This window comes from Ptychodera flava, chromosome 20 (assembly GCF_041260155.1).
Source record: "Ptychodera flava strain L36383 chromosome 20, AS_Pfla_20210202, whole genome shotgun sequence".
In the NCBI taxonomy this organism is placed as follows: Eukaryota; Metazoa; Hemichordata; class Enteropneusta; family Ptychoderidae; genus Ptychodera; species Ptychodera flava.
Window position 1 is genome coordinate 22,671,445 of NC_091947.1, and position 24,184 is coordinate 22,695,628.

The window sequence follows — 24,184 nt, forward strand, 5'->3', positions numbered from 1 at the left end:
CTTTTAAAGTTGGCAATGAATAATATTCAGACATTGCACGCTCACTCCCAGTAATTTGTGGCTGTAGTTTTGATGATAAAACTTGGAGTGCAAATCAGCCTGACAGTTGCATGTCCAATATAGTAGGTAAATATCTGCCTTGAAAGTCATTTCAAACTTATGGCATTCACTACATAGTCTACCACCTACATCCATCTAATTCGAATTATTTAGTATTAACACAATAAACCATATAGCAATGTAAGAGTGCACAATTTGAATATTCTTTTGTTGTGAAAATGTATTTCTCTTTGTAAGGTTATTCACATATGAAGAGATTGCTCTAAAAACAGCCAGATGGCCCTTTTCTAGAAATCCCCTTGTTGAGAACCCTAAGCAGATTCTCCATTGCGTAGGTTTAATAATGGTTAGAGTGAACATCATCTTTGCGCTACAATGTGTTGAGGAGGAGGTGTGCATTTATCATAGTGCGTGCACGTGGCATATAGCTATATGCATTGACAGACATAATCTTCCACCATCCTGGCAAACGTTTCTTCCACAGAGACAGCTGGCAGGGTTCCAAACTTAATCTGCAGATATGTCTGTGTGTGTGTTTTTCATGAGTTGAAATGGAGCTGTAATGAGAGTATCATTTCAGCGCAGACATCCTAGGAACACGCATCGTCCATGCACTCAATGACTGCTTGAGGTCACTCCGTTTTCAGCCTGCAAGGATGTATCTCCAAAGGCAGAATTGATTGATGATGTTGGCAGAGGTTGTGTTTAAGGTTAGCTGTAACAGGAAAAAAATTGAAATTCCATCCCTCAGCAACATTGGCTGACAATTTCTATCTTGCTTGCTTGACAACACTTAAACTTGTCGCATTGCATTGACCTTGTTTGATTACAGACCAACTGCTCCTCACTGCATTTTATGTGGGAAATAAATATCGGCAAGACACACAACAGATACTGCAGAACCTAGCCATGCATTTTCAGCCCGAGAGTTGCCAACACATGTATTTTTGGTTCTCATTGTTCCAGAACCTTAAAGGGCTAGCAGTAGCTGTAACTTTTGAAGATTTTTTCAGTAATTTTGTTTCAATGTCAAGTGCAGTTTTTTGCTTCACTCCCCAAAGCATGTTGAGATACACAATATTCAGCTTGTCAACTCAGTCTGTGCATGTGTAGACTGCATTGTTTTTGTGGACAAGTGAAATTCAAGAATAACAGATGCTGTATTGACAAGCTAAACATCACATTTCAATTTTATTCAAAATATGGTAGAATTGCATGTTTACATGTACCTGTTGAAGTACCATTACTTACAGTTACACTTTCTCAAAATAGACTGGTTGGCAGCCCCTGATTGAAAGACGTGAAACATGAGTGTAACCAGTCCGGGTTATGTCCATAGAGAGGATAGTAGAGAAGAGCCAATGGCGTACCGTATATGTAATGAAATTAAGGCAAGAACCAATCACGTACTGTATATGTAATAAGGGTCAAAGGTTACGTTTTCACTTTGTTCAGACAGCGATGTGACCGGACAGATCCACCGATCGAGTGAGACTGTTGGCTACCCGGAAGTATCTTAGCTCCAGTCGATTGGCGACGTTCTACCGTGTTAAAAATTGTAAGATTTCTTCAGGAATAGTTTTCTAAGTTTCTTTACCCTTGACCATATTCGACAAAGAGTTATTGGACGTTTTTCGTTCTCTTTCCCAGCTTTTGGTTAACTTCTCGGCGATTGATCCTGCGCGTTTTTCCGAGCAAAGGGTCAATCGTACCGGGAAATGCATGGTGATCGAAAAAATCGTGCTCCATCGTGCTCCGATGACCGACTAAAACAGTTGACCCATCTTTGCAAAGCTTGAAACATTCTCCATACTGCAGATTACAAGGTTAAATTGAAATTTGACCAAAAATAGGCGATATTTGGCGACAAATAACTTACTGTAGATTTACAAGGGTCAAATACTGATTTCTAGGAGACGTACCCGGCCAGGAAATTCATCCAAATAAGTAATTTTCAATGTACTAACCACTTGTGTCGGTCACCATCTCGACCGTACTAAACATTGTGAGTAAAGTCTACATCTAAAAACTACCCAGTGCTAAAAGTAAAGGGCGAAATCAAGCCGAAAAGTTCCAAACTCGTTGCAATGTACGAGCCCAGGTTTGCATGGTTAATTATTCGTGACGTTGGTGGCGGCAGGTTCGCTGATTGGTCAATCGTACTATCCTCTCTATGGACATAACCCGGACTGGTAACAGTATCCCAAGCTATCTGCATTGCACACAGTATACTGTCTAATTAAACACCTCTAAATTGCTTAGGTTGTGGAAGATGGAAAATTTCAATTAGCGTCCCAGTGGGGGCACATTAACCGCAGTCTTGAGGGCAGAGCTTCCAGATGTGCTAAATCAACCATGCTCAAGCAAGGGAGAATGAATCGGAAGTGAAAGTGGCCGACTGATTGCATCACATCATGGTGTAACAAAGAGGCCATTTGTCCACCATGAAAATTTTGTAGACAACCCTGCCTGAGGGATTTAGGCCTTCCATTTAATGTAGATGACAGATATTTATGCCTATTGGTCACAAGGACAATGGCCACCAGCTGTAGTAACACAAGATCTTTTGTTTTAGAGATGTTCAGTACTTGTGTGAATTTTTACCATTTTCTGATACCAGGGAAGTGGAGCTGATCTTATCTTCAATTGCAATTTCTTGATCTCTCCCAGTTCTGTTTGATATAATAAGATAAGATGTTATTCACAGACATGTACCTGTAGTGCACATCCGGTAGAGTTTGTTCACACCCTGGCAAGGATGTGTTTCATCACATCTCATATAGCCCATTTTTTTAGCTCATATTTGGTATGTATATAAATACAAAAAAGAGCTTATATGGTGAGTTGGTGGCGTCCGTATGTCTGTCTGTATGTATGTATGTATGTATGTATGTATGTATGTATGTGTATGTATGTATGTATGTATGTATGTATGTATGTATGTATGTATGTATGTATGTTTTGTGTATCTACTCCCAGTGTGCTGGGACGTTTTCAAAGGAAACGTAAAGTTAAGGAAATTTAGTGAAGAGGACGTAGTTCAACATAGTCTGTTGCAAATTTCTAACGTAATATATGATGAACTTCTTGTTTCATGTGATAAGTAGTTATGTTTTCGTTCTACCGTGGCAAAATGAGCAGGATCAGTAGCCAGCTGTAAAATTCACACTATTCCTTACAGATATGTCATTCAATAACACATTACCTCTGTGATTTGCCAGAGTAGAGATTGTCAAAATACCAGATATGTCTCCAAGCAAGGTGAGAGTAGAATTCTGATAGCTGATGACTAAGCTGGTCACACTGAACAGAATGAAATAAATCTCTTCTCGCATCAAGCAAAACTTGTTAATATCATCCCAGTACCTGACAATAAGGATTGCTGGTCTTGGCAATTAAAGATTATTTCTGTGTTGCATTCTTAATAGACATGACATGAAGATCTATCAGTGCATTCAAATGAATAGACATTCGAGTATTTCAAACGAACCAGTCACAGTTTAACCACAGCAATTTAAAACATTCCACGAGCAAATGAAGAAGATTTAAGTAATTATCAGAAATAATTTAATTTGTTAAGAAATATTAAAGCCTGAATTGCAGATATTTTTCATATATCTACAAGCAAAACAGAGATTTTCTAAAACAGGCAGGCTTTTGTGTGGGCAACGATCCTCCATCATTGATATTCAAAGAAACAATTATCCAGTTGCTGTTACAGAAAAATGTATTTACTTTGGCTGACAATCCATGATGCACTGAAATAGTACAGTTGAACCCAACGTGGGAAAAATCCTGACAGAATATTGACTGATCACGCACTTGAAATTTGTATGCAAATGGCCTGAGGATATTTCAAATCTTATATAAATCAGTGTTAGATAGTCAGCATATTATTATCACATTGCTGTAAAGTGTTTGTAGATTGTCGAGCCCAGAAGCAAGATTATATTGCAGGCTGACATCACCTTTCCAGACCCTGATAGGATATACTCCTTTCCAATTAAATTCGTTTGGTATATTAACTCTCCAGTGCTCAGACCTCTTTTTGATAACTCAGGGTGATAATTCAAAATGAAAAATTGAGAGGAAATGAGGAGGATGATTAAAAGAAAATTGTTATTTCAGAGACTGACTGACAGACTGCTGCTGGTGTGGGCCTCAGATGTGTTTTTGCATAGCCTAGGGTGGCAATCTATGAACATGTGTAATACAGCAATAGTTTAATATGGATGGGTTGTCTAATTAGGTGGTAGGTATATCTGTCAATTGGCATCGATAGCCATATATATACTCTGACCTCTCTCTCCCACATTTGTGATTGGGCGACTGTGGATGATAAGTTTTTGGATCTTAGGAGTAGCCAGCTGTTCATGAGATGATAATTTTTCAGATCTCAGGAGTAACAGCTGTACATGCTTGAAGAATGACAAAATATTAACAGTGTGAAGAAAACAAGCCAAGAGTCTCAAATTAAAGATTATCAGATTCTTGGCAGATCGTCCATGTAGCCGACACGAACACGAAGTGTCTGTTACCGGCTACCGAAAACTAGGAAAAATAGTAAATAATGAGCTACAAAATCACTATCAGTTTTAAGTCGCAGGTAGAATAAGTCTGTGCCTTTGTAAATTACTATAAAAATAGTAGAAAGTGAACAACAAGCTGAAAGTTAGTTGAGGAGACCTTAACTGCATATCATTTGCATCTCATTGTCGGCTACATGGACTGTGTGCCAGATTCTTAAGACTGGTTGTAGTCAAGAGCCTATCATGGTTGAGATTACTAAGGGGATCAGCCAGGCCACAGCTCGTTTTTGTAGATTTTTTATCATTATTCAAGAATTACTCACATGACTTTTGGCAACATCTGTTTGTCTGGACCTTTCAGAAGCAACCTCAGAGGGATGATGATGAACCATTGAGCAAATCGATACTGTCGTAGCATAGCTAGCCGTCTAGTGGAGACTGCATCCAATATTTTCACCTTTGCAGAATTGGTACTCCTTGAGTAATATCACAGTTAAACAGGAGATTTTTAAAACTTGACAAACTTATACACTTACCTTTACAGTAGTCACTTCACTGGCAGCATCTAACGATCCAAACAACCAAAATTTTATTTACAAATTATATTTAGATTAATAATGGAATTATTCAATGGGTATTTCACTGTAATTAAACACAATATGTGAAACTCATTATGTTTGATTATTAAGATTGATTGCCTCTTAAATCTTTCACTGTGCAGCCTTAAAACTGCTTTCCCATATCTTCTATTTCTCCTTGAAAGAGACATTCTACCATTGAATATTTGATTGTTACTTTTGTCACGTTTTTCCCCCATCATTTGAAATGTGCTGGATAATCTTTATGAATGAGCTGCGTGCATGACAATTCTTACCCAGTAAGTGTGTTCCAGGGTATTGAAAGGCTGTGAAAATAGCAGTGAGCGTAATTCAATACTGGTGATCAAAAGGAATGGAGTTTTACTGGTGATGGTGACAAAGTTGATAGATGGTCTGACAGTGGTGATACAGAAACAGTAGTACTGGGATATTTATTTCCAAGGTTGATTCCACCATATATCATAGAATGACTCTTTTAAGTTATGTACGGTACAACAGCCATTGAAAAGAGAGTATTTTATGGAGAATAAATGGCACTGGTGTTATGACTTCTTCCCTGGCATACTGAATTCCGTGAAATGCTGTTCTTGATTTTTAACAAAAGTTGCATGCAATATGGCTATAGGGAGAGACAATTTACAGGATGGCGTTTCCTTAGACTTTGGTTCATTCATGTGCTGTTTGTGTTCAATATTTATTCCAATCAGTGACTGAGTATATGTGAAATGTGAACATTTAGTTGTTTGAGTATTGGAGTGAAAAAAACGATGTGAACACACTTCTGTTAAAATGTTAAAATCACTATATTCTGCTAAAATTATGCAATCAGGCAACATACTGCACAGTACAATATCAGACAGACCTGAAATATGAGAGCTAGATAGCTAAAGCTATATAATTATTGGTTACTTTTGCCTATTAAATGGATAAAATCAATTACCATTGGTGGTGTAATCAATCAACCTGTGATCAGTTATCAATTTAATTATCAGTAGCATTGCCAATGTAATGCTGTTAAATGTCACACAGGTAAATGTTACACACAAAGCAATTCATATTGAGTGACTGTTGACTTCTCTGCCCTGCACTTCTGACATCACATTTAAGTGTTTACCTTTTTCTAAGAGCATAAGTCACATCAATGTATACTTTATGATGCCCATGTTTACATTAATACTGAAGTGTGTTCCTAGAATTGTTAGAAAAGCTGATGTGTAAAGGAAATGAAGTTTAGCGTATTACCTGACAACATACTGATATTTACTCACATTGATGCAAATTACTATCCTTGTCAGTAACCGTGTTCTGAAATCCCGACCTTCATTTAATCAAATGTGTCTATCATATGGTATAACTTGTGTAGAAAAATCCAATCCTCTCAGTCAAACAGCTAAGTAGTGAAATTTTCTGACATAAATACACTCACACTGATGACACAGTGAAAATCCCTATCTAAGTAATAGGGTGGCCAAAGTTAAGCTAAAATGTTGCGACATTATTACGCAACTCACGCACACTGAAAGTGAAATTTGATTTTCGTGAAATTTTAAACGCCATTTTTTCTGAAAATAAGTAGCTCAGTTACTGAAAAAATGATATTTCCAATTAAAATCGATGTATGAGGCAGGTTTCATTAAAAAACTGAAGAAAAAACGATAGAAAAATGGTGTTTTTCCTCTCCAAAATGCCACTTTGTACTGACGACCACAGCGCTTGAGCGGTCGCCGCTCATGGCACGCTCTTCTGAATCCAGTCAATACCTATTTCGCAACGGAACTGCTTTCGGGCCCTGTGCACGCTGTCATAGAACTGTGAAACTTGGCCAGGAAGTGGCAGACCATCCCATTTACATGTAGTGGTGAGTTTTTGTTATATTCTGGGAATTTTAGCCAGCAAACACGAGGTAAAGTGAGTACGGTAAATTCGGTGTAGAGATTTCCCATTTAGATACATATTTTTGCCATAAAACTTGTAGCATGCTCTTTTTAAACATCATTCCAACATTTCTGTGAAATATGAAGAAAATCTGTCCACGAGCACAAGTACGAATCATAAAAACAAAATCGTGTTCATTCATAGACCTCAGTACAGTGTGACTCAAGATGGCGGCGGAAGGCAGTCACACTTACACACCATTGACAGCCTGCCTGAGGTGAAGTTAGGGACAGCTATTTCTTACAATTCATGGCTGAAAATGAACTGCATTAAAAGACAATTGGCAGTTTAAATTGATTTGTTAGAATTGAGTGTTATTAAATAACATTGTGACAAAATTTCATTGTATTGTGAGCTCTAGTTTTTAAGTTATGTGAATTCAAAATTCATAAAAACATAAAAAGGCATCCATTTTTGATGGTACGGTGCCGCCGCAATTTTGACTAAGTCAGACAAAATATTTTCAATTTTCAACACTCACAGTTTCAAAATCCAAGACTGTGCATCAGTCAAATCTTGATTTTTCCGTAATATTGGGTAAATCTGTGCACAAGACACATAGTTAAATGATTCCATTTGAAGTAAATAAAAAATTATGGGTTGCCAAACTTGAAGGAATCGGCATTCATTGAAATAATTTTAAAATTTGCCGAAATTGTCCGCGAAAAAAATGGCATTTTTATTGCTTTAAAAACTCATAATTTTGATTGGATACAGCTATTTGCATAATTTTTTTTTTATTTTCTTCTTTTACCCCATCTTGCTAAAAATCCATTTAAACTGTGTGTATAAACAAGATAAAAAAATGGCTTGGCCACCCTACTAAGAAGAGTGAACACCCTTATTAAATCTGATGAATTCATCATTTCAGTTGGGAGTTGGGAGATCTTCCAAAATGTACATGTATTCAGGGGATGTGTATCCAAGCCTTGTATATATATATATATATATATATATATATATATATATATATATATATATATATATATATATATATATATATATATATATATATATATATATATATATATATATATATATATATATATATATATATATATATATATATATATATATTACATATATATGTATATGTGTGTGTGAAAGCTCATTAGTTTGACCTTTACAATTGTCTGGGCTGTACTTGTTCAATATTTTATGAATGTGAATGATGCTAATTTGGACATTTTTATCATTGTTTCAACTGTCAAAACAGGCTCTGTGTGAAAGAATAAAATAGCCTTTAAGTAAAATTGATTTGTGAGCTGGTATGACGGTTCTTGAATACCGCTGGATAAAGGGAATGTCATGTGTAACTCAATAAGTCAATTAGGTGCCAGCTCTATTGGAACTATTCAAAGGTATCCAGCCTTGAGACATTTGCATAATTATGAAAATTCATGTCAATTACGCATTAAAGGGAGCTGTACATAAGGTTGATCCTGCCAAGGTCTTTTCAACTGTAATTCTTAACACTCTAATTCTTAAGGTAAACATGCCAAATTTGAATGGTGTTGAGTTAATGTTGAAATTAATTAACGTTGAAAACCATACAAAAATATTAATAAAACTTAAATGCCATTCATCACTCAACATACCATACATGCATTGAGTTAAATGTATTCATTCATGACAAATACAATATAAAACTGTGTGTACAAGACAATAAAAAAGGAAATGCTAGATAATCCATAACTAACCAATTAAATAAAAACAATGCGGCCTAGATAGTTACATGCAGAAAGATTTTTAAGTTCTTTAACAACAGCATATGTTGCCTTTGTGAGAACCAGTCATATGAAACTATCATTTATTATTAAGTTCTTTGAAGGCAGAATATGAGCTGAGTAATGTATTAGAGTAGTTCTTGATCAGTTGTCATATGTTACTATATAGATGATGTATCACCAACATAAGCTGTCAAGATTCCCATATGAATTTTTGTTTGCTCAGATAACCACCATTATGAGCTCCATTCTGACATGTCCCTGGTTATTAAAAATAGCATCAGAAGCAAGATGCGGATTTTCTGAAGCTTAGTGCCAAAGAAATGAGGTATCTAGTTGCACTGAATTTTTCAAAGCAGAATGTGTAAAATGCAGAGTCTGAGGCACCAGAACATGAATACCTGTATAATCATGACTCATTTATTTCCAGATTTATATTCTGGAACAGTATTTATTCAAGGGCGGTTTTTTACCAGCTTTATGTCTGAGCAAATTGAGTAACTGCACACAACTTTCAAAGGAGAACTAAGGACTAAAATCACATATTTTAAAACAGTCAATGTTGACAAAGAGTAATGCTAGAACCAGGGACTGAAGTCTGCCCTTTAGTACAATTTGCATAAAGGAAACACCAATTTCTCACACTTCAAATATTAATTTTTAGTTAAAAAAGACCAAAATGGCACAATCGACAATCAAAGTACAGACATGGTGGTTACCATGACATTAGTGCGATGTACCAGGCATCACATGACCCAAATGTATCGCATTCATTCATTTATTAATATTTTCAGTCCTGTTTCCTGTGTTTGATTAATATTAATAATCCATGGCCTAGTCTTTTGCCCCATTGTAGATATCATAACTGCATGTCATTTCATTCGTAATTAAAGTTGCAGACTTGGTATTCCTCATGAGATACATGTAGACAATGATTGGGTCTTGCAAAATTCAATATGTAGCTTTAACATCTATATTACATACATTTATATCTTTTATTATTTTTCATATTGTTTGTCAGCCTTTTTTTAGCAAATCCTTCATGCTATTTTGCAGTATGATCAAAATCCCAATAGGTCAATGATTTCAATCAAGGTATACTATTACTGTTGCACTAGTATCAAACATCACATAGACTTAACCTGTTCCTCCCCCCATTCCCTATTAACAGGTCCATACTGGCCATTGATAACAATAGGTTTGGGCCAAACCATGGTGGTGAAAGGGTTAATAGTACCGAATGTGCACTTATTTGCAATAAATTCTATTGTGAACAATTTTACATGCCTCGTAATCTCACGGTCTATCCCTTTTTGATCTCAAATTATCAAATACTAGTCCTACATGAAAAGTAACATGGTATTTTATGTTATGACAGACTAATATATTATGACAGACTGACAATTTAAGGCACCAGATTGGTCCAAGGTACTTCCATCATGGCCCAAGGCAAAAAGAGTACCGAGCAAGTACCTGGAAAAATGTATCTCTGAAATTTGTTATTGCTATATGTATGTCAGGAAGATGCATGTGTGGTCTCTGAACCCACTTGTGATATCTCAAGTCGTCTGCCATAGATATCTGAAATTAAATCAGTGTTCCTGTAAATCTGAATGGTATTGTCAGATAAAAGATTATTTAAAAAGATTGACATATGATAAATGTCATCCTTAAAATAATTGATAACTATATCTAATATAACCCTTGGACTGTTTTCAGATCATCACATGTATTTCTGTGACATTTCAGACTAAACATTTCTATCATAGCATATCACTGTTAATGCATTTAAAAAAAAGAGAAACCCTTCAGTTGGAGTGAGTTGTAATCCCAACGGAAATGTTTGCTTTTCCTGCTGTGTTCATCAGATGGTTGATCTTACTGGTTAAACTTCAGTCATGATTACTGTTAATCTCTGCATTTTGCCTTGGGTCTGACTGTTCAATTTGAGTTATTATACCAGTGAAATATAGCCGTCACTTTGTAAGCCTAAATAGAAAGGCTAGAGTATACACTACAATGCCGTAGTGCAACAATAGAGATTAGCTTTCAATCTTGAATGTGTTATTTTCCAGTTTGTACTGAAGTGACTGTTTACTTTGGTTATAAACTTTACATCAAAACACAAAAATTTCAATATCACACAACATACATGGGCATTGTGTTTACCTGCATTACTGTAATAGTGAACAGTACCCAGTAATTCTATAGGAATCATGCAAGGAGGAAATCTGTACACTTCCTCCTTCAGGTAGATCAGTGTCATTTCACAGACTGGAAAGTATGCTGTGCTTTTAACATTTGTCAACTTTTCACAAGACTATCTTATTTATTAAATGCACCTTCTGCCAAGTTACGTGGGCATTGTGTTTACCTGCATTTACTCTAATAGTGCATTCTAGATGAATCATGCAAGGAGGAAATCGGTACACTTCCTCCTTCAGGTAGATCAGTGTCATATTTCACAGACTGGAAAGTACAATGCTGTGCTTTGAACATTATTTATCAACTTTCACAAGAATATCTGGTTTGTTAAACGCATCTTCTTCTGTGGCAAATTAGCAGTGTTCCTGTAACCCAGTTCTTTTAATAGCTGTTTCAATACCATTTTTGTGTGTGCCTGTGTATTGGGGGATGTTAAAATAGCTGTTGATCATACTTTCCTATGATCATATTTTCATGATTGGTTATTCACCAACACTGAAAACAAAACCAGAGGGTTGATGTGTTTATTTCATGTAAAGTTGCAATATCACCTGACCCAAACATTCTTATCAATGCCCATCCAGGAATCTATTTTGTTATTTGACATTTACTTCCTCATGGTGCAGTTCATCTTTGTCTATGAAATATTATTTCATTGCATATACTCCTTAGTCTAACATCCTTCCTACATGTATGTGTATTTAAGGAAAGAATGGGCAAAATAAAGAAGTTACAAATATAGAACTGTTTGTTTCTGTATGATATATACAAGTGGATGTATCATATCATAAATTTTGTCATGCAGTACAGGTGACAGAAAACAAACTAACCAGGAAAAACATTAGGATTGACGTCTCGGCCACATACTGTAGCTCAATTTATAAGAATATAAATCTGTAACTGTCATAAAAAAATTGTTTCTTGGCTTACATATTGTAATAACATTCATGCAGAAATTCACTTTTGCGTTTTGGCCAGTTCTCCACTTGGCCCTCATTTGCATTCATTATGGGTTTGCCAGTACGCATTAGAAATTTCAATACCTCTTGGATGATGTTGAGAAGGTGTGACCCCCAACAGAGGTCAACAATTCAAAGGCCTTACAGTGCGAGTCATCTAAGCACTTTGAACAATGTCTGCCGTTGTCTCCGTATCAGGGTTTAATACCTGATGAGAGTGAGTACCTGTGAATAGCGTTGAAGAAAGTCCTGTATGTGCTGAAGTTTTGACGACTATGCTGGGAAGGGATTTGAATGTTGATCAGTTATTTCATACTGCACGGTGATGGGTTTCCATATTACTGTTTCCAGTGCATTTTGTATACCATTCTATTTTATATAGTATTTTGGACCCACCAAACAAGGATCTAAATAAATATAATGCGTAGAAATGTTTGTAGGATACAGGAGGTCAAAGTGTACTTCAGAATTTTCCCTTTCAATATTTATTATTGGAAACTTTGTTTCATTAAAGTTAGTCAAAAGCATTGGCTGTGATGATTTTAGGAACTTTCATAAGGCATATGCCAATTGAGTAGCCCACATCACATTGATATTCTATTTTTTTGTGTTTCCAAAATGATGTGTAGACAGATTTCTTCCATATCAACAGGACATTACCCACATTCACATGTTGTTTTTGCCAACACTTTAAGTTCAATATAAACATGACCTACAATGATAAACTAGATTCTCCATAAGCTGTCTTTTCACTGCCTCCCCACAGATGTTAACTATTGTCAGTGCACTCAACATCCACAAAGCTTGCGTTGTCAAAGCTTGTGCTATGAATACAAGTCATAAAAAGCATGAGTCCTAGCTTGACCTGAGCCAGATCTAACCATCTTTACAAACAGTGTTCCATTTTCTTTGAAAAGGATTAAAACACACATTTAATATCAAGTGCTTACTGTGTTCAGTACGACACTTTCATGTAATTTTATTGACTCAATCTGATTTTTGTTGCTATTCTCAGTGAAAGAGGTTAGCGTATTCTTGTTAATGGGGCTACAGATGTTGTCCAGGTACCAAATCAGCTAATCCCCCAATACCATTCTTCTTGCTGTTCTTTAACAAAAACACACTTCACCAATGTAAATAAGGGCACATGTACATTACAATAATAAAGAAGTTTAGAACTTTCTATTCCATTCTGTTGAGAAATGTTTGTACACCTGCATATTAACAACAGCCAAGTCTGAAACCCTTGCTAACAGGTTATTCAATATGTTTGCTTACAGATTCCTACTTCCATCCAATTATGTAGAAAGATATTATCTAGAAGATGGAACCCTTGTAACTAAAAGACCTGATATCAGGGTAAGATTTTCTTTTCGGTAGTGTTGTGAATATTATTGTACATCACCCCCAGATAAATAATTGATGTATTATATTTTGCATTGTATGGATCAAATGAATCTAGCATATGTAATGAGAGAAACAAAGGAAGATAATCATACTGACAACATCAATTTACTATCATGTGAAATCATTTCTGTCCTGCAATATTGAAAGCACCCAGGTTTTACTTGTATTCAGAGTCTTTCGCGAGATGGTTGGAGAACCTATTATTTTTAAATCTGAAATATTGCATCATTGCTACTCCTGGTAATTACAACTGTATCGGCACACCCTGTAACTTTATGGGATTAATGGCCTTCTCTGAAACTATGGTATTTGCTCAGGTGTTGAAGAAGTGGTTGATGATTTCATTTGTATACCAGTAGAGTGTGTGACAATTTCCTTTATATTGGAAACCTAGTATAGTCAAGTATGAAGGTGAAATGACAACTTAACCCTTTCACCACCATGGTTTAGCCCAAACCCATTGTTAGCAATGGTGATTGTGGACCTGTTTACAGGGAATCGGGGGTGAACAGGTTAAAAGAAACATGTCTGATATTCCAGCCAACCTATTCCACAAAATAACGCCAAACAAGTGAATGAAACTCTTACTTTTTCTTTAATGTTTACCATTATTTACGTGTCTTTTGAAAATACTGGCATCATCGCTACATAAATAAAAAATGTGTAATGAATTATTAAGATATTGTGATAGAAAATTTCTTCTGATAAGAAAATATATATTTGATTCATGCTATCATATGGACATGCAGGGAGAGTTTTATTTTGATATGTGGTAGTCTGCAAGAGTGTGATATCAGAATCACAGGGAAATCTGATTCCTAGGCTGTTTTGGATTTCAAAATTCTTTTGCCTCATAAGTTCTTATTGTAAAATTCAGATATTAATTTTTCGAAGATATTTAGTACTGAGTTAAGCTATGAAAAAATCTCATGACACTTCAGAAGGTACAGATATTTTACAAAAATTATCACGAGTATGAAATCTTTGTCACTTTCTCTGTGAACAAACCGTTATTATTTTAGCATGTTCAGTCATAAAAGTAGTTTTGCCAGAGATGTCATGTGACATTCTACTGGAAAGAAGCAGTGTGCAACTGCAATGGTGATGATCGCTGTTTTCTTGAATCCAGTTGTACCAACCTTAGATGGGCAATCAATGATGTGGCACGTCAGTTTGAAATGTTGAAAGTTCATTGCTATGTTGTAATTGCTGTCGTCATTTGCATATTCTTGGCATGTGAAAAGTTTAATGAAGCGTTTGAGTCGATATTGATCAGAAGTGCATTGACCTTTGTAACAAACACATCATGCTGACCATAGTCCCTCCAGGGTGCTGACCTAAGAAGTAAACAACCAGGGTATGGCTCAGACACATGTAGGAATACCAAGATAAGAAACTTGTGATAAGGAGACAAGAATATTTGACTCTAAATATTTATAGATTAGGTCCAACACGCTGCAACGCACACTAATCCCAAATTTTCACTCTATGCTTACATATATTCATGTGTATTTACCGTGTGTATGTTCAAGACTGACTGTATTCCAAGATAGTGGATTACCGGAGTGTCATGTATTCCCTGGGGATTTCTGTTCCTTGGGCTTCTCCAAATATGGACCCAGTAGACACCTTAGACTAGCTGAAATATTGAGGAATATTCCTGATTTTGGAAATCATGATTCACTGCCACTAGGCAGAGCTGCCTATTTTATGAAACAGATTTTACACTTCAGTTTATTCAGTTTATGTTTTGGGGTTATTTTTGCACACGTTGAGTCAAATTTGCCACAGTATAAAGACAAATGAACTGTGAAGTCTTTGTAAGTTTGAAAAGATTGGTTTTATGATGTGTTTTTTGTGTTCAGATGCTCTATTATTGATGCAGTTAGTTTGTCGTGAAATGTCAGAAGGTGGTAAGATACAATGTAGCATGGCCGGCAGTGCTATGTTCTACGGTACATGTATGCAGAAGCAAAATCGATATGTGAAAAAGTTTTTGATAAATATTGACAGAGTCAGGAAATATTTCTTATTAGGCTCTGTCATCCATAATGTGAAAAGAATGCATGCTTTTAAGTGCATTTGCATCAAAGGAAATGGAAAAGCAAAACTTTTTTGTCCATGTTATTCAGTTACACAGCTTCTCCCAGGTGACTGTCAATAAGCATATTTCCTTTAATGAAAGTTGTATCTGCCTGTTGTAATGGCAAGCTTACAAGTAGAGTGCTCCAATGCATACATACATCAGCAGTGTTTTTGCAAAGGGCGGTAAGTAGGTAAATGTTACCAGGGTTCCCCAGTCATTTTACCGGGGTTCCCCCTGGTATATCAATGCAATCAAATAGAGGGACAGCAGCAATGTTTCCTTGGTTCCCAAATCATTTACCAATATTCCCCAACCTTAGCAAAAACACTGATCAGTGTTTTCAGAATCATTACAAACTTGATAACATGATCATGAAACACATGCATGTATTAAAAAATAGGAAAATGTTTTGGGAAATGAGCATTTGAGCAAGTTCAGTACTGTAGACCCCTTTATACACTGGTCACCTCCTAGCAACAGTGTAACTTCCAGTGTTCCCTCAAAATACTTACAAATGTAGCTCATGCTTTCTACTGATGAATGTGTAATTGATAATTTGATTATCAGCATAACTTGGTAACATCATACATATGGTACTTATTAAAACTTTCATACTGAAGATTTCTGTAAAGCAATGCTGTTTGTTTTGCATTGATCGAATAATGTACATCCAGAAGTTCATTTTATTCTTTTTCTGTCTTTCCAACAGCAAACTCATTGCTATTACCATGGAGAAGTGAGAGGCAGTAATGTATCCAATGTAGCGTTAAGTACATGTAATGGTCTAAGGTAAGTCTTTATAATTGTTCGAATATAAAATCAGAAATAGCTTACAAAGTCATCTTTTTCATCTTCATTATATTAGGCACATTTAATCATATTACTGTAGGTCATGATATTGAAATTCTATCCACTTCAGATATACCGGTACTTGAACTAGTTTTATGACAACGTCAGTTCTTCTTGAAGAGTACAGTCACATAAAATATTTCAAATGTGTGGCAGCTGTTTCAGTACAAAAGACAAAACCAGTCACAGATCATGGGGCCCTTTCCAATCTTTAACCCTTTCACCTCCAAGGCTTTGTCATAAATCTCATAAATGATGATTGTGGACCTGTTTATGGTGGATTAGGGTGTGTATGTTAAACCTGTACCAGAAGTATATTATTAGGCTAAATCTGTCTGAAAAGCATGTATACTGACAGCCATCGTGGTGCCAGTATCAAATATGAATTGTTATGCCTTTGGAAATGTTCTTGTTATTTCGACTTCTTGGTAATAATCTCTGAGGAGAAGATATGGTTGTTTTCAAGATGTCTTCATGCAGTCAATAAATAATGCAGAACAGGGAAAACTGTCGCAGCCATTGTTACGAAAACCATCACAGCCATTTTTCTGCTCCGGTTCTACATCAATAATTGCCATTAAAAAGTAATTCTGTCACATACATGGTACATGATTGTGCATCAAAGCCAGGATAATAAAGAGATGTTGTATTCAGAAAGATGTTTCGATAACATAGTCAATGAATCCGCCAACGTGGTTCTGCCCATTTTGCTTTCCACGTCTCTGTATGGATATAATTGGAATGTACACTATGGAAGGAAAAAAGAACCACTGACAAACATACAGATATGCGACAATGGTGCATAAACTTGGTGTGTTCACTTGACATTAGAACAAATTTCCAATTATCTTCAATGATTAATAATTAATCAGTATCCTTACAAACAAAAAACCGAAGCTGACTAGACTTGATGTATATGTACATTACATTTACATTAAACATTTATAAAAAACGGTGGCATTCATACCTTACCATCATCAGATGATCTACATCACTTAATATCCTCAGATAGATTTATGTTCGCTTGAATGAACATGGCTTTAGCAAGCTACTAGTAGGAACATTGTCCCTCCACACAGGGACTGTGACTGAATACTGGTATATCTCATGGATCATGCTGATAAACATGGATCCAATTTCTATAGGTTTTGTAGGGTACCTGAAAGAAGTGTACATCATTTGTTCACTTGAATGTGCTTTGGTAAGACATTTACAAGCCTGTCTAACAATGCAGTTTAGCATCTTCACATACACATGTGTTACCATATGCATATGATTGTGACAGTGTGATATGTAGACTTTGTGGTGTCGTCAAACCTATAGCTATGGACAAACCTTGTCAGACTTCATGAGCTACTTTCGAATTTATGAAAATAATAATAATAATTATAATATTAATAATGATAATAATGATAATAATAATAATATTAATAATGAGTTAGGTTTGAAGGATTAGCATACATGTATGGCAATCCTCCTCTATTCTTTTATCCCTTGGCCTTTAGTTTGCCCCTAGACTTAATTCCAGTCAGTAATTGTGTAAAGTCATTTGAGCAAGTTTTAAGGCATTATGTTAGTTTTGATATGAAGGGTATTGACTAAGATTCAGCAGTATGATCCTATGCTCTTCACACTTGTGAGAGGCTAACCCTCTGGGTTGTGGATGTGCGCATACGTGAAGTGAATGCTATCAGCATTAAATTCTCCTGGAATCTTGTGATAACTCCACTACATTGGGGTCAGGAAAAACCAGTTGCAGTTACTTGACTACATCACATTCTCAATAATTTAATCAGTTTTTATTCACAGACTTGGGCCATGTCTAGTCGGCCCCAATTGCTCTCTGGAAGTATGATTTAATACACATACTGAGAAATGCAGGTCATAGGGTCATCTCTGAGTGCACACTTCAGTAATATTACCTGATGAACTATAAACTCTTTTCAAGGAGCCATTATTTGTCTGAGGTGACGAAAGAATAACGCCCTGATGATCTCCCAGAGCGAACACTTCACAGAATATATATGAAAGTGTTGATGGAATATGCAGACACAAAATTGAAAGTGAAATAAGTACATTACCCCAGGTGGTTGAGATGTATGAACTAACCAGCTGCAATGACAGCTTGTAAGCAATAGCCATGCTGTATTTTCATGTACATCTATGCCTGCCTCCTTACCTAGCTGGGATGCAATTGCAGAATGCAATGAAAAATATAGAGAAAATACACATTTATGATCCAACACATAAAATTCAATTAACACTGGCTATGCAACATTTCAATGAAAACATACTTTGATATAAGATAATTAAAATGAGATGGTTAATTTCAGGGTATTAGTTTTAGGACAGTTCTTGATAGATATTAAGAGATATTCCAGATTTATTTTCTCTCTGTAAGCAGCTTTGAAGTAAGCTTTTGTATGCATAGAAAAGTATAATTTGTTAAGATTTTCCAATCTCGTGTCGAGTAAATAATTTTCCTGGCAAACCCCACATGACTACAAGTAGAAGAGTTACTGTTGACCAGATTTACCAGTATCAGTGAAGGTACATATCATCAAATTTGATTCAGTGCTTCTAGACATATTACACTAATTATGAAAGTTCATCAAATTTGCAAATTAGCAGTTAATTGTCATTTGACATGATTCTTGTTTTGTCTTAGGTGATCCTATAGTACCTGTCATCACCCTAGTTTAGCCCAACCCTTTGTTTTCCAAGGTGACATGGGATCTCAAAACTTGGAAATGGGGAATGAAATTGTTCAGATAACTCTGACTACAGATAGTGTTGTAGGTAGCATTAGTATCCTATCAGTCTTTGGTTCTTTCCTTCCGGTGTGATGGCAGTCTCCATGATTGACAGCCCACATCTGATAGTCTAGATTTCTGGTGGAGTGTACATGCAGATTAAAAGGGCCATGAGTTTTACAGTAACTTATGATGACTTGCTTTCAATTTTGTTGTGTTTGTCATTTGCAAGTCCACATTTTACTTTACAAAGCCTGTTAAAATACCTAATATCATTTTAGCTTGCTAACCCAGCGCCTTTACATGTAGATTGCTCCTTTCCTATTTACACTGAATTCTAGTCCAGATCAGATCAGCAGTATTAACAATGCAGTCTACACATGTAGGCTGAGTTGACAAGCTGAATACTGTGTATTTCAACACACTTTGGGGGTAGAACAAGAAACTGTAGTTGACAAAAAACACATATATAGTAAAAAAGATCATCAAGAGTCACAACTATTGGCCCTTTTAAGCAAAAGAGTACCTTCATGAAAACCTTGATTTCCTGTTTACTTTAGTATTGATAGCATTGCCTCAAAATTGACAGGGAAAATTCTAAACAAAGTACCCGTATAGTGCATAACAGCAGGCATTATTGAATCTGTGTGTTGAGTGGTTTAATATATCATAAACATCACGTCAGTTTTACTTTCAAATCAAATAAACATGGCCATTTTAGCAATTGTACAACAAAATACCAGCTATGTTGAAAGGATGGATTGGTAATATAGTAACTTAGTAATCAGATATTTTAAGGTGGGTTTGTATCATTAAAAGATTGTTCTGAGTGTTTCGTGATGAAAGCAAACAATGCATTCACTCAGGGTACTGCACTATTGAACTTTTGACTACAGGAAAAGGTACATGTGTTTGTAAACACTGACAGTATCCTTTTACAGCAAGCGCTGTCAAACATTTAACAGACTGGAGATCATTGTATTTAAAGGTCATATAGCTGTACATTTGATGTATTGTGTTGATTCAATACTTCATGTACTGGTGTTCTGTCTCCTGAACAGTTTCTTCGTCTGCTCTTACATGTAACTCAGGTTGAAATACCCAATGTTCAACCTTCAACTGTATGTACTATGTCCAAAGTTATTGTTGACAACTAACTGCACTACTGGTAGAATTCATTGTCAACAATAACAATAATGTAACTCAGTGTACTTTATACTTCAACATTTAGGGGCAATAAGATTCTGTATTTGGTTTCTTGAACAACAATAATGAAATATTATCAAAAGTTACAACTATTGTCCCCTTAATTGAACAATGTGGCCATGTTCCTTTTCTCAATTAAGAACTTGCAGATGTGCAGTGTATATCAATAAACCTTGAGAGTGCTACCATGTGGCTTGATTTGAGTACATTTGAGGATGACCCTTTCTCATGGCCTCACAGTTGACAAATGGTTCTAAAGTCTGGAAGTTATCTGCATTTTAAGTGATAACAAACAAATATGACCCAGCTACGAGGTCCTTGCAAGATGCCCAGTGTTATACTGTAGACAGTACTTCCCTTTCTTGTCATGCACGTGAGTGTTTCATTTAAACCGCCAGCCCACCAGCCATGGATCAATCACACATGGCACATGGATGCAGTATTTCTGATTTCTACCGTATGTTAGAGTATTAGAATCAGTGATGCATTTCAAATTTGATGCATCCTCTTGCAAGCAGGGTTTGTTGAAATTGAAAAAACACAGCGAGGTTCTTATAAACGTAGCTCATTATATCACCATAAGTACACGCACCTTTACATACTTATGCCTTCAATATTACACCAGGTACAACCAAATAAGTTAATTACTGTGTTGAGGCCTTGAATTATAAACACATCAAGAGACCCCATCATGTCACAGTCCATCTATGGTAGGATAATTATGATGTCTGCATTCAAAATTGTCAGTTTATCAATACCGGTAAATGAAGCTTTTAATGTCTTATTAGATTAGTCCCCACGGACAAAGTCCAGGGGACTTATAGTAGATTGGGTTCCCTGTGTGTGTGTGTGGTGTGTGTGTGTGTGTGTGTGTGTGTGTGTGTGTGTGTGTGCATCTGTGTGTCAGTCCATGCAGATATCTCAGACATGCCAGGGCAGATTTCTTTTAAACTTGGTACAAGGATAATACAGTCCGGCATCCATATGCGTGTCAATTGATTTTGATATATAATCCAATATGGCCTTCTGGTGGCCATATTGTTTCCATTTTCTTCATGTTTGAAGGCATTATAAGGATGTATGTGGACGGATTTCATTCAAAGTGGGCACAAGGACAACATACCGTACTATGAGTTTAATACACATGCATGCCGTAAACATGACTTCTACTCACTCATTTACATCTGATCAACCAACGAACACACAATTTGACTGTGTAGGGACTGTTTCATCAATGATGACTTGTTCATTGAGATTATACTTCCCTATTCAAAAACATGTTGTTTGCTTATCAAAACATGTATGACATTGTTTAATACAGACAAAGTTCCTCATTTACTGAAATAGACATCTGTTTACTACATATGTTGTGGTTGATTGAGTCAGAAAAAAATGATGAAAAGTTCCTCAGAAAATTCAGATTAAAGGTTTGGTTAACATTGTAAAATTGCTGAAGGTGTGAATGTGTACAAACAACACAAATCAGGCACAATTTTAATGAACACAGTAAATGGGCCACCTTTTAATGTGAAATATAACAGTATATTTGCATTTTTTTTCTTTCAGTGGTTTGATATCATCAGAGAATGACACCTTCTATGTAGAACCTCTCCAGAATTCCTTTTCAAACCAACATCTCATTTACAAAGCTCAGGATGTCAAGCGTCCTCTCAAGGCCACATGTGGTAAGTCTAGGGTACATCAACAAGAAACAGTGTCTTCCTCCCATTCAGTAACCCTTCCCCCATTCAATAACATGCAAGAAAAGTTCAGCAAACTTTCATCCTATCCTGTTGTTGCATCAGCAGCATGTCCTGTCTGTCAAAGATGACATCAAGAATACCGTTTGTTACTCTGAATATTATCAGAAATGATTTCCAGGGCTTCTCTTGTGATACTCTGACTGGGACTTTTTGTACGATTACGTGCAAGTAACAGTGTCATGTGTAGGAGAACTTTCATCGTTCCTTCCAAAATCACATGTTTAGGACAATATCAATGTCACACTATCAATATACAGTCACTTTAGCTTTATTTCTCATGCATGATGATGCAACACAAGTTCCCTGAACACAAACTTGAAATTGTCCCAAATTGCCCGATGAAAACATTCAGGTGTGGGATGTATAATATGGCTATATGCTAAATACAACTAAATATGCACCAATATCATTTTCATTCTCGACATATTTGACAAGCTGTACAAGCAAGTTCAATACATTAAGTACAGAGTTCTTGCCCAATCATTGCTGTACCGTATTTGATGAATAATCCTGTGGTAGTTAAAGTTGCAAACTCTTATGGTTTGAGGAGAGTCTTCACAAGTTTCAGCACTGAATTGGAAATCAGCTCCAATCATTCGCTCTCTTAAAGTTACAAAGGAGGGTGACCTTTGACCCTTTTAAGGGATGAGTGTAAATCAGCACCAAGCAAAACAATCACCTTCACTGATACTTCTTGTGTGTTGCCAGTAATGCAGATTGATACTGCGTCAGAAAAAGGTATAGTTTCAATTGATCAGTCAGAACTTATGCAGAAAGAGAGAAATATATAGGGAATGACTAGGGCGGGGGTGGGGATTTGGGGAATATCTTTGGAAACTCTGCCAATTGATAAAGTGAATATTGATATTACAGTCATTTCTGCAGGCTTCTCTAGAATATCGTATCAAATTTGATCTGGCTATTTCATGCGAATCACCAGATCTATGACAGGAAGTATCTTGTGTAATTCAGGCAATTCTACAGTACCAGGCAGAGAGATTCTGATCATTGCAAGATATCAAGTGTTGTAACAATTTTAATGCTTTGAGACACCATCTTGTTTGCTTGGATTGTCAGCGACAGACTTCATTTTTCACAATATACTGACATATTTAATTCATGTCTCTTTTGCTTTGATTTAATCTAAAACTGACAATTGTAATCTGAAACGAGGATCAAAACTTAAGTGATGTACTCAGATAAAAATTTCCGTTGATATGTCGTAGCAGACATATATTTATCATGTTGTGTTTGTTTCAGATGTTTTCACAGTCACTAACATTCATCAATTTCTGAATTTGATATTAGGTGATAAAGACAGCCTTTTCAATGAAGCATTTGCAGAAGACATGGCAAATCTTTCCAAGTTGAAGAGAGTGAGACGAGATGTACACACAGAAACAAAATTTATTGAACTATTCATAGTCAATGATAACAGAGAGGTCAGTCAAGAGTTCTTCTCTAATTCCATCACGGCTATTTCACAGTACTCTTACAAGTATCGACACTTGCTTTGTGTCAACTTGAAATCATCATGTCACTTATGGAATTACGTGTCTAAAAACCGAAAGTTTTAAACTTTTCCTCAAACTTATCCTATAGACACTTGAAACCATGTTTTTGTGTTATGTGGAATTTAAAGTTGAGTCACCCTGCAGGTTTCTGAAATAACCCAACAAATTAACTAAAATTTCTAATATATTTAAATTCAAAATGGCTGCTTCCCTGTATTTCAATAACTCAATGGAAAAAATCTGAATTTTTTTCAAAAATAAAACTTTGAAAACTGAAATTATTTCAATGGCTTCAATGAGTCTACACAAACAGCAGTCCAGCTAGGTATTGTAAAAATTGAGAGTCCGAATATCTATCCCCAAGACACATTCTGCCTTAAATGACATTTTAAAACAGCAAGTTTTAGTTTCATACGAGTGTTCCCAACAGAGAACTCTAATGGACATTGATATTCTCTGTCACATGCATTGGGATTTCCCCCAAAAAGCTATTAGCTTAAAGCATTGATATAATCATACATATAAACACCGTCCTTGTCTGCCTCATAATTTCATTGAAGTCATCTTCTTAAAAGTTATTGAAGGTCTATTT

General features: G+C 35.9%; 1 protein-coding gene across 4 annotated transcripts in view; it reads left to right on the forward strand.

Moving 5' to 3' along the window:
- LOC139120337 (disintegrin and metalloproteinase domain-containing protein 12-like) overlaps nucleotides 1–24,184 on the forward strand; it is a 68,151-nt gene that overhangs the window by 20,679 nt on the left and 23,288 nt on the right. For all 4 annotated transcript variants that reach the window (XM_070684671.1, XM_070684673.1, XM_070684672.1 and 1 more), the window contains exons 4-7: nucleotides 13,295–13,373; nucleotides 16,217–16,296; nucleotides 21,882–22,000; nucleotides 23,387–23,520. In XM_070684671.1, coding sequence (XP_070540772.1) covers nucleotides 13,295–13,373; nucleotides 16,217–16,296; nucleotides 21,882–22,000; nucleotides 23,387–23,520 — 412 coding nt within the window. The remainder of the gene's footprint in view (nucleotides 1–13,294; nucleotides 13,374–16,216; nucleotides 16,297–21,881; nucleotides 22,001–23,386; nucleotides 23,521–24,184) is intronic.